Genomic DNA, 21,807 nt, shown 5'->3' on the forward strand with positions numbered 1-21,807 from the left:
AGTGAACGAGCAGCACTTGAGCCGCCGCTGAACCGAAGTATGATTAGTTTCTGTGGGTAAAGTCATGCGGACAGCAGTGGAGTTCCACTCTACAGAAACACATGGCTTTGATTCTCTTCTTCAAGTATCTTTCTTTTGTAAGATTTACCCAAAAGTGTTTGGCTCGCAGGTGGAGAGCACGTCATCACGACAAGTTTTGAGAGTAGTTTAGTTTGGAGTGCCGGCTGACGATTGCATCCCTTGATCTGAAGTGCTGTTACGCTGTCAGGTCGTTGTACAGTGTGTCGCTGAAACGTTGCATTGCCGAATGTAATCTGCCATGAATTGCTGTGATGGGACTCCAGTTAGCCACATGTGGAGCTCTTTTCTGATACCCTGTGGTCTCCGCCTCCAGTCATGCGGAGGTAATGGAAACGCTTGGCCTGCGCGGGAGTCCCCGTCTCCGCTGCACCTGCAGGATTAGTATGCAGACACTGGTGGTCCCTTTGTGCCGTCCCACCAGCTCAGGGTCAGACAAACAACCACACCATTAGCACAGCGCTCCTTATTAACATGTAAAGCCCCGCCGCTGCTGTCGTTTTTCAGACCGCCACACTGGCACACTGGCATTAGACTTGATAATGAATGTAACTGAGATGTTTTTAGATTATGTGGTTGTGTGATGATGTATCATCATGATGTTGTTAGCATACACATCTAGAAACAGGTAATTTAGGACTGTGCAAAATTGCATTTCATTTGGTTAGATAATATGGTTGTTCTTGTGTTGGATTATCTATAATCACCGCAAAACATTCATTTCAATGTTTGGGAGTTTTGAGTTGCTTTAGTGGATACAATATTTACATTGGTGAATCCTGGCTGCTTTTCTTTCAGGTGTTGTTGACACACAGTATGCTATAGCCTATAAAAAAATAGCATATTTTCTATTTGCATGCCATCTATTATCGCACTGAATAAGTTATTTCACATAACAGATGTGTACATACTGTATAGTCCACAAGATAAAATGATTGCTAAATTTATAAAAAGGATCTCGTTCAAAAGTTAATCTTTGTTTCCTAATACTGCGGTTTGTTTGGATGATGCGTTGTTTTCTTTTCAAATCTATTAAAGGAGCTCTACGTAACTTTTAGCGGCCAAATTTTACAAGAGCGCTCGTGCTCGAACTCATAGACAATACCGTCTATTACGCAAATATCTCGGCGAATACTTGACGGATTCGGCGAGCACCGAGCTCGTTGGGACCATCTAGTCGAGCTGAAAATAACCATATAAGTTCCATAGTTTTTTGTTGGTGTTTTCGCGGAGATATTAGCAGAAAACCATCCGGCGCGCTGCAAAATTGCGGCCGCCGGTGACGTCACGATCTCAGAAGAAAATCGCTCGTATCTCAGGAACGCAAAGACCCAGAGAGCTCAAATTCGGGGGAGGAGGTCCCAGGGGAACCCTTGCCCGAACGCTCGAGTGGCGGGCCTCGGGGATGTCCCCTACCGGATCGCCGTTCGCTGGGACCCCCGATTTCGAACGGCTATAACTCGGGGAGCCGGGCGAGTTGGACCTCGGGGGTGGGCTTGTTCGAAAGACCCCGTCATGCACTACGAACGATTAGAGTGTTGGGAATATTGATCAAAGATTGACTGAGATATAAGCCGAAAAACGTGCGCCTTTAACCGGACGTAACTCCCTGACCGTCTACAATAGACTGTATATAAGGAGAGAGGCTCGGGAGCGCGCATGCACGTCACATCCGTTGGATTTCGCGGTAAATCCGACCCGGAGACTTCACATAGAAATAGGAATACTGGCCTTCAGAGGTAATAGCAAAACTCGACAAGTGGATCATTTTAATGTGTGATTACAACCCCTTCACACACAGGCAATAAAAAAAGGATTCATTTTAGCAGAAAAGTTACATAGAGCACCTTTAAAGGCAGGGTAGGCAGTTTGTTTCTAAAACACTTTTTCCCAAATTTGTTTAAACTGTCTTACCAACACATATCTAAAATGTAAGTACTCTTAAAAGGAGAGTATACAAATGGAGTGTCTGTAGTCCTCTCAGGGCTGCATTAAACACAGCTACTCTTTCCATTCGGAACGAATGCAATGATTGGCTGGGCGACTGTCACTCTCCCTCGCTACCATGGCTACCACCCCTGCTGCTAGGAGCTGCCCACATGCGCGCACCCGGTTGACGTACCGGCCGGAAGCTAGGAAGTCTGACAATTATGGCAGAGAAAGAGCAGTCAAAATTCCCAGTACCACCTGTACCAGCATGTACAGTCAGCGCAGGCAAACTGCGCTCCTCGGCGCTGGTTAACATGTCCTCCAGCTGAGCGGTCGGCATCACGCGTTCATGTGTTTTGGGGGCGTGGCTTTGGAAGGAGCCCAGAAGGGATTGGGTGGGAGTTTCTCTGTTGGATACTTTCAAAATCCAGCGGTTTTCTGCTAGTTTCTCAAACTTACCTACCCTGCCTTTAAAAATAATCCTTATCTGAGTAGTCAGAAGTCATTAAGTTACAGTAGTACAACTTACATTAGATATTTGTTTATAACAAGTCTATATTTTAATAACTTGTGAGAGCAGTTGATGAAATTATATCTGTAGAACTTTAGCCATCAGGTTTTCAGACTTCCATGCTCAAATGTGAGAAGAGATATAAACAAGAATAAAAATAAAAATACACTTAACATTAGCAAGTGTTGTCATAGAGATGAATTTAATGATCACAGGTGTTTGTCATTATTACGCTCATTTGCCTTCTATATAAGGGCACGTTTGCACGACAATGATATGCTTAAATAAGATATTTTTTTTTACTTTGAGTTTTCCGCGTACAGACGACACCTTTGTTAAAACTATCCCCATTCACACGGATCCATGAAAACGACTAAAAACGCTGTATTCTGCTGCCAGGCCATTAGATGGCCATGAAACACTAGAGAAGCAAAAGTTACAAAGTGTACCTTTAAAAAAGATTGTCAGGCAACATAATCAGAAATGTTTCTTCATCAAGTACTCAATATTTTAACACATTTATTTGTTTGTTTGGTTGTTTATTTACTTATTTTTGGGGGGGATTTAAAAGTATGAGGACTGTCTGATTTTGACGCCACAGTTCTTTATTTGTGTTCTTATGATACCTTAAATCAATCGCTGTCGTCACGATGTAATTTTCCGATGGCTGTGATAAGTCACATGGCATTTACAGCTTGGATGATTGGCCCACAAATTCAGTGGTTCCTATGAGTAAAGATGACACAATTCTAAACTGGCTCCTCAGCCGAGCAAACGCCATTGAGATGAATGCGAATGCTAATGGGTTATTTCTTCAGCAGGTATTAAACCTCCTTGTTTATAATGTGCCACCCATCTCCCCAAATTAATGTTTGGTACAGATTAATAAATTATCAACACCTATTGTCAACAAAAAAACGATTTCCCTTTCAAAGTCAGCTTCCACACACTGATACTTAACTGAATCTTTCTCCTTCATTAAAAGTTATGCTTCCATTAGGGCCATAAAACAGCTAAAAGGTGCATTTGTATTGACTCTAAAAACTTTGTGACCTTGCAGCACTTTAAAGTCCCAATCCGATCATATTTTGAGCTATTTTTAAACATTCCCAGTGGTCTTTAAATTATGATTATGCCATTTTTAGCCAAAATCACAAAACCTGTGCCGTTTTCTGGGACTTCGCTTCAGCAGAGCGGCAGTTGCTCATTAGCAATTCGCCTCTGCGTTGTGGGCGGAGCCGTTGGCACGGAGACGCCCCTCCCCCTGCCCGTTGCTGAGAGCTCTGTCTCTCCCGCTAGCTTACACCCCCAATACCGGTGGGGCAACAGTATTATATACACGTTAATTATTATTATCCGAAGTTAATCAAAGTTATCACCGATCACCGATCATTATTTCACTCCAAGACGTCGCGTGTGGAGACGCCCAGTGGAGTTACTACGTCACAACTCCAGTCTATTTTAGCCAGCATTTTAGCGTCTGCTACTGATTCACAGCCATTTGAATGTAGAAATACTCAGAAATACAACTTTGAGCTTATTTTTCTCAAGATATGTCCTCTAACATCAGAAAAATGCCACAAGAACATGTTAACACCTAGAAAAACATTATTTTCATCTATCTTTAAGTCATATAAAGTCATATATTAAGGGTCTTTAAGTCATATAAACAAAGCTGTTTCATGTCTTTAGTATATAACCCTTCAAGATGTTCTGTTCTGGCTAATCTCATCTCCTTTTTTTTCCGTGTCCTGTTGCAGTCTAGTTTAGAGTGCATGTTGTGTTTGTCTGTCACCCGTTTGAGAGAGAATAGAAGGCAGCCGCGAGGTCCGCTTCACATTAATCATCTCAATGAGCTTTTGTTACTTTTTTTTTTTTTTTTTTTTACGGGTCAATCAAACCAAGATGCTTTACCGCAATTTCTTTTGTCTGTGTCTTTCACTAGGGCTGCTCATCAAATATTCATAGCTTTTTCAATAATTTATCTCTCGTACACCCTTATCTTGTTTTAGGACACTCGTGCATGTGATTAGTAAACTTCTGAAAGTGTGCTATGTATGTAAATGAGGCCGACATTTTCAACGAGATCAGCTGAGAGTGTATAGCTACTCGAGCTTTCAAGTGGAGCTATTCATCTCTCTCTTCCTTCTCCAGCTTTTATGTCATTTACACATCATGTAGAAGCACCATCCTTCATTATTATTATTCTCTCATGTCTTCATCTGTCAGTCGTTGCCATTGACCCTCAAGCCTATGTAACGGTTCTAAAATTTCAGTAGTCGATACCAGTGAAATTTCACAATTCCCCAAACCAATTTAAAACCAATGCTAAAACTAATATTCTACTGAACACACTTTTTAAATGAAATATTAATATAACAGGGGTGTTATCTAAAATGAGGCAAGGGGACAGCAACACCCCCTAAAATAAAATGAATGAGAATATAAAATATAAAAATAGATACCTTGAGATTGTTTTGGTTTTATTGAAAAAAATGTTATGGTACCTAATTTAAAAAAAAAGTATTTTTGTTTTAGATGTTCTTTATAGATATTGTGTCTAAAGGTTTAATAAACTGTTCCATTAAAAAAAGACAATTTCGGACTATTATTTCATATGTTAAGGCTTTATGGGGTTAATCAGTATTTTTGTCTTACTCTTACTTTTTTTATTTTTTAGATTTATGTTTAAAGCAAGGAGGAGCACATACTTAAAAGTGTAGTTGTTTTAAATATATTTGTTGTCAGTCTTACCAATGCGGTGCTGCTATTGTAACTTTTTTTTTAACTTGACTTCGTACCAAATTACCTCCCTAATCCATATTTAGACTTACTAAGGGTGTGTAGATCTCCTTAGTGAAGTTCTAAATGCTGGGTAACATAGATTTGCCCTTTTTAAACCCATCCAAGAGCAAACAAACCCATTTTTTGCACACTGGCTGTGCATGTAATGCGGCTCTTTCACTATTCATGTATTCTGCTGGAGTGAAAGTTGTTTTTGAATGATGGAAGACGTGTAAGCCTCCCTACCCTAAGTTCAGCAGGAGGAAATTTGCCCTTTGCCTCTTGTTTAGAAACGACAGACACAGTATGGCACGCGGTTGCCAAACGCACTGATCTCAAATAGTTTGAAAAGGTCAGTGGCTAATCCACAGGCAGAACCTTTGAAACTGGCAGAAAGGCGCTTTCATTTGAAGAGGGGCTGATGGTTTTGCAGTGTCATGATGCTGACTTGTTTTTGTCCAGTGTTAAGTGCTATCTCTATCTATCTATCTATCTATCTATCTATCTATCTATCTATCTATCTATCTATCTATCTATCTATCTATCTATCTATCATTTTTAACTGGAATGAAAGCGAGGCTGTGAGAGATAGACACACATCTCTTCAGTGGGTTGTAATGTGTTTTTGGATTGTTCTGCTGATGAAACATGGCAAAAATTCAGTAAACAAAAAACTCCCGACAATATAAGCTGCGGAAAATTGGTCTTATACAGCTTTTTACTGCGGATGCCATTGAAAACACAGTAAGTCTTTCCCTTACAGCCTCGCTTTACCTGTCATGGCGTTGCTCTGAATAATGTATATAGCTGCCTTTTTATGTATATATATTTTTTTATGTTTGGCGGTCTGTGGCATCAAAAAGTGTGAAAACTAGCACAAGCATCAAAGCTAACATACACGGGCTAAGAGCAACACATCTATTTCATGGAGCCTTTCATGTTGATATGAAATATGAAAAGACATTCTTTCTGATACAGAGTATTCATAAGGTACAGATGTGTTGTTTATGTATAAGCCATGTTGCTTTAAGGATTTTCTGGTTAACCTTCTAAACTGATATAATCAGAGGCCAATACAGTAGTTCTCTTATCGTAGGCCAAAAAAAAAAAACTGTAGTCAAGCCATATATGTAAACAAGGACATTTATATTTATATTCATATATGTTATTCCAAAATGTCATGCAATTAAAATCAGATCCATTTGTGTTGCCAGAGCTCCTATGTTTGGGAATTTGCTACAGAGATTTAAAGACAGTTGGCTTTGATTCATAAAGAACCATTTTACCCTTTAAATGAATTTGTATTCCTGCAGATTGATGTCGATAACAAGCGTCTTATGTTTTATTAAATAGCAGGATTAAATAAGTCCTGATAGCTGTTATGTATTGCCGGCGGAGGCCTGTGGTTTTTACTCATTTTATAAAAGACCAAGATCAAAGAACATGATACAGGGATTAGACTTCGACCGTTCCCAGCGTCTCACGTCATCAAAGTAAAACACGGCAAATCTACATGAAAAAGCCTGTGATCTATTGTTGATTAACACAATCATGTTCGATGAGAAGAGGTCAAAGGTTCTGTATTGCTATTTTGATATCACGTCTTAATCTAACACACCGAAAACCTAACTTCAAACAAATGGAAAAGTAGTTAGAAGCTGCCCTGTGGCCCATCCTCATCTTTTGGATTAAACACAGCTAAGTCTCGATTGAACGCCATAGGTTCAAAAATTGGTCCCATAAAATAATGACATTGGAATGGAGGTTGCAGGATGCGAGTTTGCCGGCTCAGTGGACCTCATTAGTGTCGAACACTTGAGCGTGCGCTTGTGTGAAGCGACCATTAGAGCACTGTCAGAACACAGAGCGTACAAGGATTTTTTTTCTCTATTATCTGCAAGCACAGCACACCGTGCACCAGACAAGAAGCCGCCGCCATACAGGGTGAACATGTCCATGTGCATATGGAGGGATTATATGGAAGGTACTCTGTCATCTCTCTGAATAACCAAAACTTGTGTATCTTCCACGGAGCAGCCCAAGGGAGACAAATCACCCTGTAAGCCTGTGTATAACAAACTCTAAGCACTCCAAACCAAGGATGAAGGTTGTCTTGTCACCAAGACGAGCGCGAGAAACGCAGTGAACGAAAGTGAAAATCACAGCCGATTCTGACAAGATTATTAGCTTTTGTATTCAAAGTGTCCTTGAGGAGTGTTTTTTCTTCTTCTTTTTTTTGTCCATGTTGTTGGATTTGATAGGAGAAAACACTTGCTGTTCTGACTCAGAGCTTTCACCTCACTGTTTGCATGCTATGGGTTTTGAAAGACTGCAGACTTGCTGTTTGAGGACAGTGAGCTTTGAGAGACATCTTCAGTTTGTCCTATAAGGAATATGTCAGCAGTGAACAGTTAACAGTGAAGCGTCTTAGTACAGAAAGTCAAATTTACAGAATGTTTGTCCTTGTGAGTCTGTATGTGTCAACAATATTTGAAGTTTTCAGACAATGGGAGCTGGGAACGGCTAAATCATGGCAGTTCAGTTAGTGGGGAAAATAATTATTTGATTCCCTGGTGATTTTGTAAGTTTGTCCACTTAGAAAAAAAATGAAGGGTCAATCATTTTTATGGTTTATTTTAATGGATAGAGACAGAATATCAACCAAAAAATCCAGTAAAAACACAGAGGTTATAAATTGATTTGCATTACAGTGAGTGAAATAAGTATTTGATCCCCAAGCAAAACATTATTTAGTACTTGGTGGAGAAACCCTTGTTTGCAAGCACAGAGGTAAGACGTTTCTTGAAGTTGGTCACCAGGTTTGGACACATCTCAGGAGGGATTTTGGTCCACTCCTCTTTACAGATCCTCTCTAAATCCTTAAGGTTTCTTGGCTGTCGCTTTGCAACTCGAAGTTTCAGCTCCCTCCACGGATTTTCTATAGGAATAAGGTCTGGACACTGGCTAGACCACTCCAAGACCTTAATGTGCTTCTTCTTGACCCACTCCTTTGTTGCCTGAGTGGTATGTTTTGGGTCATTGTCATACTGGAAGACCCATCCACGACCCATCTTAAGTGTTCTGGCTGAGAGAAGGAGGTTCTCGTCCAAGATTTTACGGTACATGGGCCCCACCATCGGCCCCTCAATACTGTGAAGTCGCCCTGTACCCCTTATATAAAGAAACAGCCCCAGAGCATAATGTTTCCACCTCCATGCTTGACTGTGGGGATGCTGTTCTTGGGGTCATAGTCAGCATTTCTCTCCCTCCAAACACGACTTGTTGAGTTGAGTTGATGCCAAAGAGCTCAATTTTGGTCTCATCTGACAACAGCACTTTCTCCCAAGCCTTCACTGAATCATTAGATGTTCATTGGCAAACTTCAGACGGGGTTCTACATGTGCCTTCTTGAGCAGAGGGACCTTACGGGCACCTCAGGATTTCAATCCATTGCGGCATAGTGTGTTACAAATTGTTTGCTTGGTGACTGTGGTCCCAACTGCCTTTAGATCATTAACAAGCTCCTCCCGTGTAGTTCTAGCCTGATCCCCTCACCTTTCTCATGATCATCCTTACCCCGTGAGGCGTGATCTTGCATGGAGCTACAGACCGAGGGCGATTGATGGTTATTTTGTATTTCTTCCATTTCCGAATAATGGCACCAACAGTTGTCTCCTTCTCATAAAGCGTCTTGCTGATGGTCTTGTAGCCCATTCCAGCCTTGTCTACAATCTGGTCCCTGGTGTCCTTTGACAGCTCGTTGGTCTTGCTCATGGTGGTGGAGAGGTTATAATGGAACATACAGATTATGTGGACAGGTGTCGTTTATACACATTACAAGCTGACATTAGGAGTACTTTATTAAAGTGACAGGAATAATCTGTGTTTCACATGGGCACATAACCAATCTGTGGGAGGCTGGATTCTTGCTGGTTGGTAGTGGATCAAATACTTTTTTCATTCTATCAAATGCCAATCAATTTATAACCTTTAGGCTATATAATGTGTTTTTTCTGTGATTTTTTGGTTGATATTTTGCCTCTATCCGTTAAAATAAACCTACCACAAAAATGATAGACTCTTCATTTCTTTTGTAAGTGGGCAAACTTACAAAATCATCAGGGGACCAAATAAATAGTTTCACTGGCTCTGTCTGGATGCACGTAAATCCACATTAAGGACGCATTCCTGTCACATATCACACATGCACACTTCAGTAAGCCGACAGAAAGCAGGTTAATGCGTTTACATGATGGGCGAAATCTTGCAAAAATATAGTGACGATCGGTTTATACATTATGACCTTACTCCGTTAAAGGAAAACAGGTTAACGCGTTTACACGATCATGTGCATTGTCGGCTTATAATTGGGTTAAGAATGCATACACTCTCATTGATGGTTTCATGAAGAACCTTTAACATCCATGTATTGTACAAAGGGTTCTTTTATTGTGAAAAAGGGTTCTTCATATAATTAAAATGTTCTTAACTTTAAGAATAAAATGGTTATTTTAATAACTAATCACTGAAAAGTTATTTGGGGAACCAAAGTTGGTTCTTCTAGCATCTATAGCATCACTGTTTTGTAAAAAAAAATATATATAATAAAAAAAACTGTTTTGAAACCTTTATTTATTCATAGGAGTGTATGTGCCAACAATATGCAGGTACATTTGACAAACTGTTAATTATCATTCATCAATTATTCACCAACATGCGCCTAGTCCAAAATCTAATTTATGCTGCTTTAATAACTAATATTGGGCTAAAACAAAAGGAAGCACACGGAATTTACTAATTACATTCACCAGAGGCCTTTTAGATTGCACACACATACAAAATTGTTAATTAAGGGATATTAACAACCGTATTGACATGAAAAAATGTAAACCCTCGCTGCCCTTGGCTGGTTAACTTTAGTAGCTTTAATATGCTATTTAAAAATTATCATTAACATGAAGTTCTACAAGGCTGCATTTATTTGACACAGTAATATTAAAAATTTTAATTAGAATATAAAATAACTGTTTTCTGTTTTAATATGTTTCTAGATGTAATTTTTTCCTGTGATGGCAAAACTTCATTTTCCGCATCATTACTCCAATCTTCGGTGTCACATGATCCTTAAAAAAAATGTTTTTGACATTTCTTATTATTATTGTTGAAAGTTGAAAACAGTTGAAAACAGTTGTGCTGCTTAACATTTTTGTGGAAACTGATACATTTTATTTAGGATTCCTTGATTAATAGAAAGTTCAAAAGAACAGAATTGTTTTGATAATGTCACTTTTGATCAATTTAATGCATCCTTGATGAATAAAATTGTTCTTTTCTTCTAGCGAAAATGGCAAACAAATTGCAGTAATAAAAAAATGAGCATACAGTACACAAGAGTATACAAGGAAGAGTAGCACAGCAGCTCCAGACAAACAATGACACCCAAACACAGGCTCATTGGAAAAACGTTCATGTGGCAACATTTTTGCAAAACGCAAAATACGTACCAAAACGTACATAGCACTGCAGTTTTTAAAATAAATAAACACTAGAGGCAGTAAACCAGCAAGCATTTTTAATCGTTTTCACACACAATTATGATTACAGGGGCAGATTATGGGTTAATAAAGACAGGTTTTCACACAGCTCCTTGCACAATTATGTTATGACCTCAAAACACTTTTTACCTACACTTATTGATTTGTAAATGAATATATTTTAGAGTTTGCATCACTTATGCAGCTCCATATCTTCAGTTTTACATATCTTCAGAGCACTTTTTAAGCTTGCTCAGTAGCTCAGTTGGTAAAGAATTGTACTTGTGAAGCGATGAGCTCGGGTACGAATCCGAGTCACGATAAAAGAGCTCAAAGTTCAGAATCAAGCTAAAATGTCATGGTTGCGATTACGTTTTCTCTTTTGTAATGTCTCTCAGCCATCTCTCTTTCTACAGTCTTTATTTAAATCTCCCTCTTGCTCACTCTCTCTCGTATGATGCCGAATGACATGCGGAACGAGCTTATTATATGCAAGTATTACTATTATAAGAATTATTATTATATGCAAACAGCGGGAAACTCTGCATATTCGTGCAGTGTGTGCACATGCCAAAAAATCTATTCCAATTTGAAGCTTGTGACATATAAACGCGCACATCAACCCGATCACATGTTTAGCGTTCATGTAAACACTACGTTCAGATTCATCAATCGGACTGAGTTCAGTCCGATTAAAAACACAAGTTGTGCATGTAAACCTAGCCACTGTCTCTGATAGCCACATTGACTCCTAAATATTTAACAATTATTATTTTATTAAATTAAATTTTATATATAAAATATTTTATTTTTATTGAAATTATTTGTTTATAGCCCAAATTGTGCTTTTCTCACTCACTGGCTCTGAAATATGTCTCGTAGTCCAATGTATGTTTGTTCTGGAGAGGCAACAGCTGATATCAAACATATGTTGCATTATGAATCAGTTCTGCTGTTGGGTTCATTTGAGGTGAAGATCTGTTCAGTCTCACACTCACATTCCATTAACACTCTTTATTCTGCTTAGTTTAGCAACTGTGTAGGATGCCCAATTAACACTGTGATCTGGTTAACTTCTTGATTGATTAAATTCCTGTGAATATTTTGTCTTGGAAATTATAGACCTGAATCCATTATAGCTCAAATTAATTGAATTTGTTTTATGAAAAATAAAACTGTATGCTGTCCGCGCTTGATTCAAAATGTGAAACAATCGTGCTGACTGGCAATTGATTTTCTGTTAGACCTATATGTTTAAATTTAATTCTGTTTGATAGTGCTGAATAGCCTACAGTGCATTTATATCAAGGGGCAAAAGTGCACCATTTAGATTATCAGTAGATTCTGTAATATGCGGTTTTGCAGTTCCAGCAGTTCTTGAAACTCAAGCCACGGTTTTAACTGACCATTTCCCAACCTCTATGTACCTCAGGCTTTTATTCTGTGCCTTCAAACATTGCTTGTAGCTCAAACAGTATAGAGTAAAGTGCTAGCAATGCCAAGGTCATGGGTTCAACTCCAAGGAAATGCTACAGAAATGAGTTTATACCGTTTAAATATAGTTAATTTTCAGCATCACTACTCCAGTCTTTGCATGATCCTTCAGAAAGCATTCTAATATGCTGATCTGCTGTTCAAGAAACATTTCTTATTATTATCAATGTTGAAAGCTTATTTTGCTTAATATTTGTGTGGAAACCGTGATACATTTCTTCATGGAATCTTTTAACATCCCGCTGTGGGGAATCCCAAGGAAAAAACACTTTAATGTGTCATTTTGGTGATCAAAGATGAGTTTTAAGGGATAAAATGATTGTCTACAGGGGGACTTTGAGAATGGAAAGTTCAAAAGGACAGCAATTGTTGAACAGCATCCTTCCTGAATAAAATGTGTTCTTTAATATATAGCCTATATATATATATATATATATATATTTTTTTTTTTATCTGCACACCAGTATACATTATGAACAATAATTGTGTGATTATATGCGCAGTAATTGTGTGAATGTACAGCACTCAGAGCTCTCGATTAAATTCACGTTGGACTTTTTCAGGGTTTTTTGGCATATTTTGCCCCCAAAAAAAACTCCAATGTTGCTCCCTGCAGAGCCAACGTCCATTTCCCCCTTTCTGGACTTTATGGGTGGAGCTTGTCCTTGTCCAGCTCCACCTCTATGGACCTAATGGGTGGAGTTATGTTTAGGGATAGGGTTATGGGTAGGGTTAAGACCATCTAGCTCCACCCATTACATCCAACCTGTGGCTCTGCAGTGAGCAGCCTCTCAAATAATTTGGCACTTTTTGCTATATTTTATTAGCAAGTTTTAAAACTCATTCTAATGCAGCGGAACGACCCATCAGAACCATTATATTATGCACGATTTGTGATACATTATTAATACAGTGCACTGTGTGTGTGCAGGTTCTCTCCTGTCAGCGAGAACGCTCCCGTGGGAACGGTCACAGGAGTCATCTTGGCGGCTGCCATAAACCAGACCATCGTCTACTCCATCATCGAAGGAAATGAAGGCGGTGAGCACTTACCGGATTTGCATAATTTGTTTAGTGAATCGAGTGCTAAAACGATGCAGAAAGGGCATGCAATTAAATGCTCACTGGCAGTTCTCATACACGCTAGCCCTTTAAGTATATACTTCAACCAGAACATGGTTTATTCCTTCACCAGAAACTTCAGTGAAAAAAATAGACAAGATTGCGGGAAATGTCACACTGGTCTTTTATGAGCTGGATATTATTGTATTGTAATAAATTATAGTTTGTAAGACATCAAGCATTGGGATAATGACAGCCCACACACTCCTAGACGTCATTTCTTTGGTGGCTGTCAACTGCAAGTTATCAAAAGCTCCATGAAAGAAGTTTTTTTTTTTTGAAGGAGTGTACTTCCTGTTGCCATGTGTCATTAGAGAGCGAGTGAGAGCAGGAAGAGGGAGGTGTGCGTGATTAAATCCTCTCTCCTCACATTCTGAATGTATTCAGCTGAAATCACATTTGAATACATCTGGCGCTGGTTTAGAGTGAAGGGGAAATCGTTTCGGTACATTCTCATTAGATGGAATCAAGGAGCGTAGATAGATAATCAAAAGGCTGTTTTCATTAGCGTAAACTAGAAAAAGCGAGGAAGAATAAGGTAATCATCCCACCCTTCAAACCGCCTGGATACAAGACATTTAATGCGATGACATCACCAAGATCAGAGCTAATCCTATGGGAATGTTAATGAGACTCAAGAGGTGGGTAGTGCACTCTGGACCTGAAATCCCAATAAAGCTAAGTGCATTACTTATACGGTTCACTGAAGTGGTGAAGGGATGAGTTGTAAGACCTGGACTTAGAATTACTGTGAGCGAATTCTTATATCCTGGTATGAGTTAGGCCTATGTCATATCACGGTAAAAGTATGGATAACAATATAGTTATTTTTTCTGTAAAAGAAGTCTCACACTACATAATAAATATCTGAGATTAAAAATGCATAATTTTGACTGAGTGCGGATCTGTTGTAAAATAGCAAATGAGAGTTTTCTCTCCCGTTGCGACAGGTGAATTTGTCATGAACAACATCACTGGAGTTATCAGCACTGCCAAGCCGCTGGACTATGAGAGAAACAGCAGTTACATCATCCGCGTGGAAGCAGACTCCATGAGGCTGGTGTCGTCCAACCTACGAGCCCCAGCCAAAAGTGAGGCTACTTTTAGTGCCTGTTCACACACACACAAAGTTTTAATAATCGTTCAAATTCTGTGAGAATAGGGACGTTTACACCACAACTATAACAATGACGACACAGAAACAATAGTGTTAGAATCACTTTCAGAACGTTTTTTTTTTCCAACTAATGAATGATAAAAATACTAACAGCCAATGAGAATCCATTTGCTTTAAAGAGCGAAAGCATTTAAAGTGGCAGATCACATGCAGATGCTAAATGTATAAAATACATAATCTACATCTGTGTATTATATTATAATAAACATATGCTAATGTAGTTATTGTTATAAATATGGTTCTTAGTGTGAACGGGCCTTTACACAGGGCCTAAAATTATGACTAAACTCAAATTCTTCCGAATGGATTGAAATGCTTAAATGTGTTAAACAGAATTTTAGTCTTTGAACACATCAGTTAAATTATCCAAGATAAAAAAAATGTCCAAGATCTGCTTTTGACCCTGGGACATTTTATGTGGCTTAAAAGCTTTTTCAGGATGTTTTTGCTTTTTCATTTCATTTTAGAGTGAATTAAACACTTCCTTTCCAGAGTGCCAGTGCAGAATGTCTCAATATAATTCAAATAGAATTACTTCCTGTCATATAGCGTGAAGTGAACGTGGGGGGATGGGGGCTACTTGTCCATCCCTTCCATGTGCAGGTGATTATGGAAAATCATTATTTGAGAAATCTTTTTCTGATTAACCAGAATCTGATTAACCAGTTTAATATTACAAGTATGCAAACCTGATGATATAATAAAATGATTAGTTGAGTCCAGTCAGTCTGTCAGCTTAGTGGTATTAATTGATTGTTAAAAGCAAGTTTTAATTAATTATGTCTTGTCAGTGTGCTTGAAAGAGCTGCCAGGTCCTTGATTTAAATAAGACCTCATGGGTCTCATGAAAATCTAGATGGATAAATATGCATATTATTTCATAGATCAATGTCTGCTGAAAAAGAGAGAATTCAAATATGTTACAGGTACATGATTGTGGCTAATGAAAGCATTTAGCTGTCAATTTTTAGTTTTTTTTTCTTATAAGCGTTATTTTGAAACACTTGCTTTGTGTTTTCAGGTGGCTCATTGGCTCATTTTATTCATTGTCGTTGGTTTTCATTGCTTTACAGTGGTCAGCGATACTCTAGTGCCATGTCACTCTGCTCTGTGTAGCGATGCTTCAGTGCTCCACACGGAGTGACTGTGCAGAAATGAGCAGAAGGCTCTGGAAACCCCTTTGGCATGAGCGCTGAAGTGTGTCAGATGATAAATCGTGTTGTTGCTCTCATACCCCCACAAAATATGACTCTGCCTTTTACTTTGAGAAGTGACAGATGATGGTCTTGAAGGACTTGACGAAGAAATGCTGTATATAGAGATGTACTTTAGCAGCTTAGATGTGTAGAACTGAGGGTGGTGAGCTGGGTTTTGATGATTTACTGAATTTGATTTGAATTGCTTTTAGGCATTTTCCATGAATGAAAATGTGGTCATGGGAAAAATGACAAATGACAAGTTAAAATCAGTGCAATCATTTTTGACCTAATTGACAGCCTACACCACTAATTTGATTCTTTAAAAAGTTATTAAGAGATTGTAAAACTAATCCATATGAATTGAGCGGTTTAGTCCAAATTGGAAGCTCAAACGTGCTGCGTAACACGAGAATGAACCTCATTGGTTCGTGCTGAAGCTCAAACATGCTGCGTAACACCAGAATGAACATCATTGGTTCGTGCTGAAGCTCAAACATGCTGCGTAACACCAGAATGAACCTCATTGGTTCTTGCTGAAGCTCAAACGTGCTGCGTAACACGAGAATGAACCTCATTGGTTCTTGCTGAAGCTCAAACGTGCTGCGTAACACGAGAATGAACCTCATTGGTTCGTGCTGAAGCTCAAACGTGCTGCGTAACACCAGAATGAACCTCATTGGTTCTTGCTGAAGCTCAAACGTCCTGCGTAACACCAGAATGAACCTCATTGGTTCGTGCTGAAGCTCAAACATGCTGCGTAACACCAGAATGAACCTCATTGGTTCTTGCCGAAGCTCAAACGTGCTGCGTAACACCAGAATGAACCTCATTGGTTCGTGCTGAAGCTCAAACATGCTGCGTAACACCAGAATGAACCTCATTGATTCTTGCCGAAGATCAAACGTGCTGCGTAACACGAGAATGAACCTCATTGGTTCGTGCTGAAGCTCAAACATGCTGCGTAACACCAGAATGAACCTCATTGGTTCTTGCCGAAGCTCAAACGTGCTGCGTAACACCAGAATGAACCTCATTGGTTCGTGCTGAAGCTCAAACGTGCTGTGTAACACCAGAATGAACCTCATTGGTTCTTGCCGAAGCTGAAACGTGCTGCGTAACACCAGAATGAACCTCATTGGTTCTTGCTGAAGCTCAAACGTGCTGCGTAACACGAGAATGAACCTCATTGGTTCTTGCTGAAGCTCAAACGTGCTGCGTAACACGAGAATGAACCTCATTGGTTCGTGCTGAAGCTCAAACGTGCTGCGTAACACCAGAATGAACCTCATTGGTTCTTGCTGAAGCTCAAACGTGCTGCGTAACACGAGAATGAACCTCATTGGTTCTTGCTGAAGCTCAAACGTGCTGCGTAACACGAGAATGAACCTCATTGGTTCGTGCTGAAGCTCAAACGTGCTGCGTAACACCAGAATGAACCTCATTGGTTCTTGCTGAAGCTCAAACGTCCTGCGTAACACCAGAATGAACCTCATTGGTTCTTGCCGAAGCTCAAACGTGCTGCGTAACACGAGAATGAACCTCATTGGTTCGTGCTGAAGCTCAAACGTGCTGCGTAACACCAGAATGAACCTCATTGGTTCTTGCTGAAGCTCAAACGTGCTGCGTAACACGAGAATGAACCTCATTGGTTCTTGCTGAAGCTCAAACGTGCTGCGTAACACGAGAATGAACCTCATTGGTTCGTGCTGAAGCTCAAACGTGCTGCGTAACACCAGAATGAACCTCATTGGTTCTTGCTGAAGCTCAAACGTCCTGCGTAACACCAGAATGAACCTCATTGGTTCTTGCTGAAGCTCAAACGTGCTGTGTACACAAGAATGAACCTCATTGGTTCGTGCTGAAGCTCAAACGTGCTGCGTAACACCAGAATGAACCTCATTGGTTCTTGCCGAAGCTCAAACGTGCTGTGTACACAAGAATGAACCTCATTGGTTCGTGCTGAAGCTCAAACGTGCTGCGTAACACCAGAATGAACCTCATTGATTCTTGCCGAAGCTCAAACGTGCTGCGTAACACGAGAATGAACCTCATTGGTTCTTGCTGAAGCTCAAACGTGCTGCGTAACACCAGAATGAACCTCATTGGTTCGTGCTGAAGCTCAAACGTCCTGCGTAACACGAGAATGAACCTCATTGGTTCGTGCTGAAGCTCAAACATGCTGCGTAACACCAGAATGAACCTCATGGAAAGCGCCTTGCTATAACATATTCTCAGATGTTTGTAGGTCTAATATTTCTTCACTTTATTTTAATGATAATTTGTATTTTGTGATATATTTTTTTCTCACAGGCAACACAGCAAAGGTCTTCATCGACGTGCAAGATGAGAACGACCATCCTCCGGAGTTCACTAAGCCCTTTTACCTCGGTGGGGTTGCAGAGGATGCCAAGACCTTCACCTCTGTTTTACAGGTCCAGGTAAAGTGTCTCTCCCCTGCAGGATTGTAACCGAATCCATGAAGCCTCATGCAGGCAGCACTACCATGGATAAGCCAAAAATCGTTCACTAACTGATGCACATTTCATTAGAATGGCAAAAGCTGTCTCAAATTGTAATTTGATTGGCTGGCTGCTAAGCATGTATAATATGCAGATGTCAGTCCAGCACCAATGGACGCATTTCAGAGAACAAAGCTACACAGCAATGAAAAATAATTTCAGTTCTTCAACATGAGGAATCACCCATTTTCATGGTCATGGAAGACCTGGAAATATCAGTGAGTTTTAAAATAGTTTTCCTGGCCTGGAAAAGTCATGGATATTAATCAATTCTTAAAAGTCATGGACATTTCTCTGGTGAATAATATATATTTTTCAAAAGTTTTAGTGGCTTGATATTGCTCTAGTGTGGAGAAAAACTTGCTTGCGCAAGCTGATATTTGATATGTGAGCAAATCATAATTTGGAGTCAGTTTATTTTCAATGAATTAGTCGAACCGGTTCGCAAATTCACCTGAATGATTCATTAGTGAATTTATCTGAATTGGATTCTTAAATGACTGTAACACAGAGTCCAAAACAGATTAAACAACGTGCGATAAAAGCGATAAAAGATATTTTCAATGTTAATCAAAGGTTTTGTCCGGTGATATGCAAGACATTCTAAGATGCAAAAATGGTGCAATATTTATCGTTTTGATTATGTACTTAGTGCAGTGGGCTTGCAGACATAGCTCCGCCCACACACTCTTGTGATTGGCTGTTTTTTTTTATTTATTTTGTTGTGTATTGTAGTCATGTTGTCAGTGTGTGGTCAGACCAATTGCTTGTTGTTGTAATCTCACCACATTGCATCTGGTTAGGACACGTTTCAATGAAGTAATAGACAAGCCATGGGAATTTATTGTTGAAAAAGCTTGGAATGCTAGTTTTTGCTGGAGTGCCGGTGGTTCTTGGTCTGCGTGAGGTGTTGGTCAGATTGCTGGTCTCGGCTGAAGAGCTTAAGTCTGACCAGCTGGGGTCTGAAAGATTGGATCACCGTGATTCAGCTTATAAAATGCCACGGCTGCGGAGGCTCGCTGATACAGATCTCAACACAGCTGTCAATAGCGTGGACAAGAGCGCCGCATTCTCTGGAAAAGAAAATGAATCAAAGATCCTCATAAATCAGCCAGGCTTTCTCCCAGAGCACAGAGCACTGTCCTTTTCCAGCCTCTTTCTCTCTATGTAATATTCTTTTGTTTTCTCTCTCTGCAAGTTCTTTTCTCTCACAGTGACTTTCTGTGTTCTCTGACTTACTGTTTCTCACTCATATCTATTTTTCAATGACTTTATTCAACCATAAGCCTGAAATTTTACCTATTCTTTCGGTTCACATGACGTCACTGTAGCTTTACGCCGCCATCTTGACGACCGACGGTCTCAGTAATGCCTGCAACATGTTGTGCAGTTGGCTGCAACAACAGCCGAAAGAGGAACGCCGAACTGGTATTTTATTCTATACCAAAAGAAAAGGATAGAAGAAATGTCTCTCATTGTATTTCTCTTATTGTATCATGTCTCATCTTTCTGTGCGCACACACCCGACCCGAAGCGTCCAGCCATAGAGCCCTATATACAGCGCGCGAGTAATGAATTGAGCTGTTTCGTGTCTGAATTGACAAATACACACAACATCATGTTTAAATGTCCGTTTTGGAGAGTATTCACGTAAAATATGTCAGTCATGTCTTAAACAGAGTTGTCATCCAGTCTCTTTGGTAGAGAGAGAGACGAGGAGAACAAAGCATGCAAATGGAAATTATCGCGGCCGGAAAAATTATCGAGCATATTTTTTTATCGTGCGATTAATTGATTTATTGACTATCGCGACAGGCCTAATCCAGATTAATGACAGCTAGCCGCGAGCCGTGGCTAACAACTGGCAAGCTACCAGCTGAGACTTAACTACCTAACAACTAGCTACCTAGTCAGAGCAAACTACCACCAAAATCATACATTTGAATTTTTTTTATAATACCAACATTTCCATTAATTAAATATAAATCCTTGGTGGCCAGGTGCCGCACTTTTACGTCTTTTACCCATCCAGCAACAGCTGATACGCGTCTGTAAATTACTCTGAAAGCCTTCGCGATCCATGGGGAGGGGTTATGCACAAGATAAATATATCATGGAAGGCAAATTGGGGCAAGTCTGGGGCAGATAATAAAGGACAAAAGAAAACTGGGGGTAACAAATAAGGATCGGAGCCTAAAATTAAAATTGTATCCATGTATCTCTCTTTCTCTCTCAATCAAATGGGCAGTTTGGGCGGCCACCGGGCGAGATCGGTCGTCAATATGGCGGCGTTCTATTTCTAGTGACGTAGGTGGCATCTATGAATACAAGTACATAAACAGATACTACTAGCTTATCCAGCTCGATTTTGCACATTTTTGCCGATGTGATTTATAATACACAGATTTAATTGTCAGTGTTACAGTGTGGCGCTATTAGCAGAACATGTCTCCATCAAGTCAAATCCTTTCATGGCAGAGTAAAAGTGTATCTGTTAAAGTGAGTTAAACTGTTGCCATGTTTATGGCTGACTACCAGAATAATAGAGTGCTGCTGTATTTTTGTAGGCCAAAACCCAGAAATGAGTTTCCATCTTCCTGAAGTCAATGGGTTATTTGAATGGGTTTTTGGTTAAATGCCTGAAATAAGGTCTGTAAACACAAGCTCAGGATATTTTCCTGTTTTATTGTACCACATAAAATACAGCAGTAATACCTCCTGTTGATTATTTTAAAACTTTAACTTGTCTTGAAAATAGTAGTTTGCTTTCACAGCCTTGTTGTGTTCATAATCGTGATTCATGCTCTTGCAAATTATTCGAACTCAAACTTTCAGGGAAAATGTTTTAAATAAAGACTAAAAGAGTTGTCGGAAGTTTAATGATGGCGGCATTGTGGTCATATGACTGTAGTTTGTTTATTGCCTTTGTTTAGCTTTTTACTTCTGCTGATTTATTAAGGCTTCAAATTCAAGTTGTGTTCATTTGGGAAGATTATCATGGTGAACAAAACTTGTAGGAATCATAAACTTTTGTTAGTCACAGTTTTTTTTTTTTTTTTGCAATAAACCAAAAGCCAATGGAAAATGGTATCGGAAACAGAGTGATGCTGACTTCAGTTGGCCTACAAAAATACATCATGTAACATCTGGGTTAATAGCACAGATTTTACGGTAACTCTATCGCCCCCTTGAGTGCTGAAGTGCTAGGGATGTCTAAATTGCCAGTGTCTATACAAAGTTAATTCTAATTTAAAATGCTAAAATCATAATATTAATCAAAAAAACAGTATTGACAAGTAAAATAGAAAAACACTCACTGCTTTTGGCTGGAACATTTTAATTAAATTATCTACTGTATATTGTAACATACACAAAGCTAGGAATAAGGGGGGGGGGGGGGTGGGTTATTAATAATTTAAAGTTTAATTTGAACTTTATTACTAATTCATCTTAATTGTTT

The 21,807-nt window shown here is 39.4% G+C and overlaps 1 protein-coding gene across 3 annotated transcripts in view; it reads left to right on the plus strand.

The window, feature by feature from the left end:
* Window positions 1–21,807, plus strand: part of pcdh15b (protocadherin-related 15b) — a 248,948-nt gene that overhangs the window by 199,044 nt on the left and 28,097 nt on the right. For all 3 annotated transcript variants that reach the window (XM_056245931.1, XM_056245929.1, XM_056245930.1), the window contains exons 25-27: window positions 13,262–13,371; window positions 14,403–14,543; window positions 18,139–18,266. In XM_056245931.1, the coding sequence (XP_056101906.1) occupies window positions 13,262–13,371; window positions 14,403–14,543; window positions 18,139–18,266 (379 nt within the window). The remainder of the gene's footprint in view (window positions 1–13,261; window positions 13,372–14,402; window positions 14,544–18,138; window positions 18,267–21,807) is intronic.

The sequence above is a fragment of the Rhinichthys klamathensis genome, unplaced genomic scaffold, assembly GCF_029890125.1.
Source record: "Rhinichthys klamathensis goyatoka isolate OS25496 unplaced genomic scaffold, OSU_Roscu_1.1 h1tg000035l_1, whole genome shotgun sequence".
NCBI classification, from domain to species: Eukaryota; Metazoa; Chordata; class Actinopteri; order Cypriniformes; family Leuciscidae; genus Rhinichthys; species Rhinichthys klamathensis.